The 4,493-nt window shown below is 37.9% G+C and overlaps 1 protein-coding gene across 1 annotated transcript; it reads right to left on the reverse strand.

Annotated features, from left to right (window-relative positions):
• Window positions 1-2,557: 2,557 nt before the first annotated feature.
• Window positions 2,558-3,298, reverse strand: LOC115232481. The gene has a single exon (XM_029802384.1). The coding sequence runs from the start codon at window positions 3,296-3,298 to the stop codon at window positions 2,558-2,560; it is 741 nt and encodes a 246-aa protein (XP_029658244.1).
• Between the last annotated feature and the right edge of the window lie 1,195 nt (window positions 3,299-4,493).

The following is a 4,493-nucleotide window of genomic DNA, read 5'->3' on the forward strand; positions in this document are numbered from 1 at the left end:
TGGGTGAGACATGGAGCCAACTTGTACAAATATAAAGCAAAAGTCAAACATATAATAATAATAATAATAATAATAATAATAATAATGATAATGATGATAATGATAATAATGATAATGATAATAATAATAATAATAATATAATAACAATAATAATAATAATGGAAGGAAGCGGGTGGAGTCTCCCCATGTCCTGATTAAAGATACATCTAGTGATGGTGTCACAATAAAAACACTGGTAATTACGCAACCCGATAATGGCCACCTCATATGAGTGTCAACGAAAAAACAAAATATTGTGAATGATGGTGGGAATGAAACTGAAGCCAATTTTGGTGACAGAGTTACACCTGGTAGGCTCAGAGAATCTGGTCCAGCTCCAACCTGTCGATATCCAGAAAGGGACCACCACACACGGAGTAGATGGAGCAAGCAAATTAATGCTGTGGTCATGGAGTATTGCTACCTAAGCAGCCAGGTAGATGAAAATGGTACTCAAATAAGGGGTTATGGGATGACTCTAGAGCAGGGGTGGGCAAACTACGGCCCACGGGCCGCATGCGGCCCGCCATAGGTTTTCATGCGGCCCGCCGAGAGGAATATTTCACAAAATTTCCTTTCAATCAATTGTGTGTTTATAGGTCTATAACCGCCTTTAAAAATATTTTCACTTGATTTTTATAAATGAGGCCCGCCAAGGTTCCAAAGACGCACTGTGCGGCCCGTGATCAAAAAAGTTTGCCCACCCCTGCTCTAGAGCAATAAGAAAAAATTGTTAGTTCACCGAAGTAGAGCTTGAAGCTATCAAAAGACGGGTCATGGAAAATAGCAGCAGAAATAACGATGAAAATACGTTCTTAATAATAAAAGTAATCCATAGCACAAGAGAGGAGCAGTGGTAGTTAACTTGATGAGAGACAAATAGATGATCTAAAAGAAGACAATAAAACTAATGGCGACATGACAGACGAACAAAAGGCAATCTACGACAGAATAAAGATAAGACTACAGGAGAACAATAGTAACATTATTTGCAACCTTAAAAATGTTGACCGGTGGAAGGTGAACCAAGAGACGAAAAATGTGAATGAAATTCTGAAATACATCAGAACAAACAACATCACAGAAACAAATAATTTGATCATGGCAGCAAGTATTGTTGTAGAACGTGGGTGTCGATGTCAAGAAAAAGAAACATAATGGGAGTGACAAAAGAAAAGATCCATGGTGGAAAAGAAGGAACCAGGCAGGGTTAGACATGCTCTCGTAGGAAATTTCTGTGTTAGACTGAAAAGAGAAACGGGAGCTTAAAAGCTAACAAAAATACAGGTGCTGAAAAGGAAGTATAATATTGAAAGAAAGGCCTGAAAGTGGTAATGGGGGAACTGAAACAGTGCCTTGTTGCAAAGAAAGCAAAGATGGTAAGATTCGGCCAAAGAATGAAGGGTTACCACCAGAACAGGTTTTTAAATTTAGATCAGAAGAGATTCTATAAAGAAATAATGGAGAATGTACAGGTGAAAAGTTGATACCAGATAACATCGAAAGTCAAAGGTTTTGGAGTGACATCTGGAGCAAAGAGAAGAATGCTGAATGGTTGCAAGAACTGAAACAAACAGTGGTCTGTCCAAAACAGGCAGAACTAGCCATTTCAGTTAGGGAAGTGAAGGAAATCAGCAAAAAAGCAAAAAAAAAATTGGCAACTTGAAGGCACCAGGACCAGATGGAGTTCAAGGTTACTGGATCAAGAGATTTGGTGAATGTCACGCACGAATAGCTGCACAACTCAACACCTTGTTAAATGTCGACCAAGGAACACCAGAGTAGTTGACATTGGGTAGGACAGTACTGTGCTTGTAAAACATTGAAAAAGTCACTACAGTAGACAATTACAGGCTGATATCCTGCTTGCCACTTATGCGGAAGTTCTTGACTGGAATACTCGCAGAGTCAATGTAAGAACGTCTGGAAAAAAATGGAGTCCTCCCACATGAGCAGAAGGGTTGCAAGTATAAGTGCAGAAGTATCAAAGATCAACTCCTGATAGATAAAAATGTACTCAGAGACTGCAAGAGGAGGACAAGTAACTTAGCTATGTCATGGATCGACTATCGTAAGGCATATGTTATGATTCCACGTTCTTGGATTATGAGTATGATGAGCCTATTTGGTAATGCATCAAGTGTTGAGCGATTGCTTGGTAAAAGTATGGTGAATTGGAGGACGGACCTGACAGCATACGGAAGAAGTTTAGGGACAGGAGAAATTAGGAGGGGCATCTTCCAAGGGGACTGTCTGTCCCCACTGATCTTTGTACTGTGCTTAATACCATTAACACTGATTCTGAGGAAAGCAAAGGCTGGGTGTGTATTCAAAAGCTGCCAACAAAAAGTCAACCATTTGTTATTCATGGATGACCTCAAACATTTTGGTAAAGATGAATCCCAAGTCAGTTCCCTGACTTCTATTATCCTTTATATTTATTAATAATATAAATATATATTAAGTTATTGTATGAAAGTATATGCGACCATGAGTAGATTGGTTTTGAGGTATCACTTTAACCGTCATTCATTGCTCTTGCTCTTGAAAAAGCTACATAAAGCTGGCCACGAGTGAAGCATGGCTCTGGCAAATGTATACCAACTCTATTGAATGATTGCCATTGTGCTTTATTGATTGTCATAGAATAGGACAGACAAACTAGGAACTGGGTCCGATGCAGAATGCATGGAATGTTTGTATTGCTTGGAGTAAGTTTGATTCTTGGAATCAGTTCTCTCGTGTGAGAATGAGATCCACTTATAATTGATGCTTCGATGCTATGCTCATGGAGCTGAAGTACTTCCAAGAGAGTTCCGTTGCATAGAGCTTGTGTTATAGAGAGGTTTCTAAGAAGCATAATAATTGCTCCAACTTTCAAGTTAAGGTGATGGGGAGGCATTCCAGAAGGTGTAAGAGAGTTTATAAACTCCATGGGATAATTCTGGGCTTCTTCTTCATTATCAGAAGTTATTGAGTCGGTGCTTAGATATGTCTTAGTTTCAGGGGGCAATCTCCTTAGAATTTCTTCATTTACTGCTGAGCAGTCTGAAGTTTTAGGGAATAAGATCACTCTATTTTTCATTTCTTCTGCTGTACAATTGTCAAATATATTAGATACCATAGAATTGTTACACATGCATGCCTCAGGAATATCAATAGCATCTTCTGAAAGATCATCAAGAGAGCTTTGAAGAAATCCACTTCCAAGTTGTAGCAGCCACTTCGGAAAATCTTGTCCATTTGCATTTGTTTTCATGTTTTGTGTAAGTTGCATTTGATGAAAATTATCCCACATAGAGGAGCGTTTGAGGCAGGCATCAAGTCCAGCTGCAGGAGGAGCTCTGGGAATAACTGGGAGAACTTATCTAACATCTCCTCCTAGTACAATAATTTTCCCACCAAATATACTGTTACTATTCATAATAGCTCTTAAACAATTGTCTACAGCTTCCAAAGCATAAACTGGTATCATTGAAGCTTCGTCAATACTGAAGACTTTTACTTGCCTAAGAATGTTTCCTTGATCAGAATTTGGTGGAACATTGCACACATTTATTTCACTCAAAGGAAATGGAAGCTTGAATATACTGTGAAGATTTACCACTACCTTGCAAGAGAGTTGTAGCAACGCTAGTACAGAAGCCAAGGGAAATAGCTTGAATTTAATCCTGACTTATCTCCCTTAGCAAGATAAACACCGACGGTGCAGGTGTAATAATATGGAGATAATAAATAAATAAATAAATAATTAAATAAGAACCCTGTATTGTTGTGGACAACTTACTCGAGATTCTGTCAAGTCCACATCAAATGGTATTTTCTCAGTTGTTAATAGAGAATCGTATCGTACTCCTTTTAACAGTTTCTATAGCATTGTCAAGATTTTGGTATTTAGCAAAGAATTTCAATGTGACACCAACGTCTTTTGACCAGCAGAGACATCATATTCTATTTCTTTATCTTCATCATCTTCATCATCTATATCTTCATCATCTGATATAGAAGAAATGTTCATTTTGTCAATGAAAAATAACCAAACAAGCAGCAGAAGATTTCTTATGTTCAGGCTTCAAAATTAAATATAATTCTAGTGTTTTCTGTTTTTCTGTTTAGTGAAGAGTTATAAGTTCCTGAAATAATGAAGTTAACCTGAAAAAGACTATCACTTATCCCTGTGGGGAGTGATATCAACTGCTCTTTAATTATTGCTATATATTACCATCTTGTACATCACTGCTACCATCTTGGGACTCTTGAATAGTGAATGATGTCTAATGATAAATATTTTGAGAACCCTAACAAAAAAGATAATTTCTGTTGCATTCAACTAAATTTGAACGGGCCTCACAGAGGCAATGGCCAAGACCTTTGGCATTATGTCATGCTTAAGAAGAAGACCCATCAAGCTAAGCAAAATCACAGTCATGGCAGATACAGTCAAGGTCACGCAA

This window comes from Octopus sinensis, linkage group LG1, assembly GCF_006345805.1.
Source record: "Octopus sinensis linkage group LG1, ASM634580v1, whole genome shotgun sequence".
NCBI classification, from domain to species: domain Eukaryota; kingdom Metazoa; phylum Mollusca; class Cephalopoda; order Octopoda; family Octopodidae; genus Octopus; species Octopus sinensis.

Coding starts and splice junctions, on each gene's coding strand:
- LOC115232481 (XM_029802384.1), bottom strand. CDS start 3,298: ATGAAAACAAATGCAAATGGACAAGATTTTCCGAAGTGGCTGCTACAA.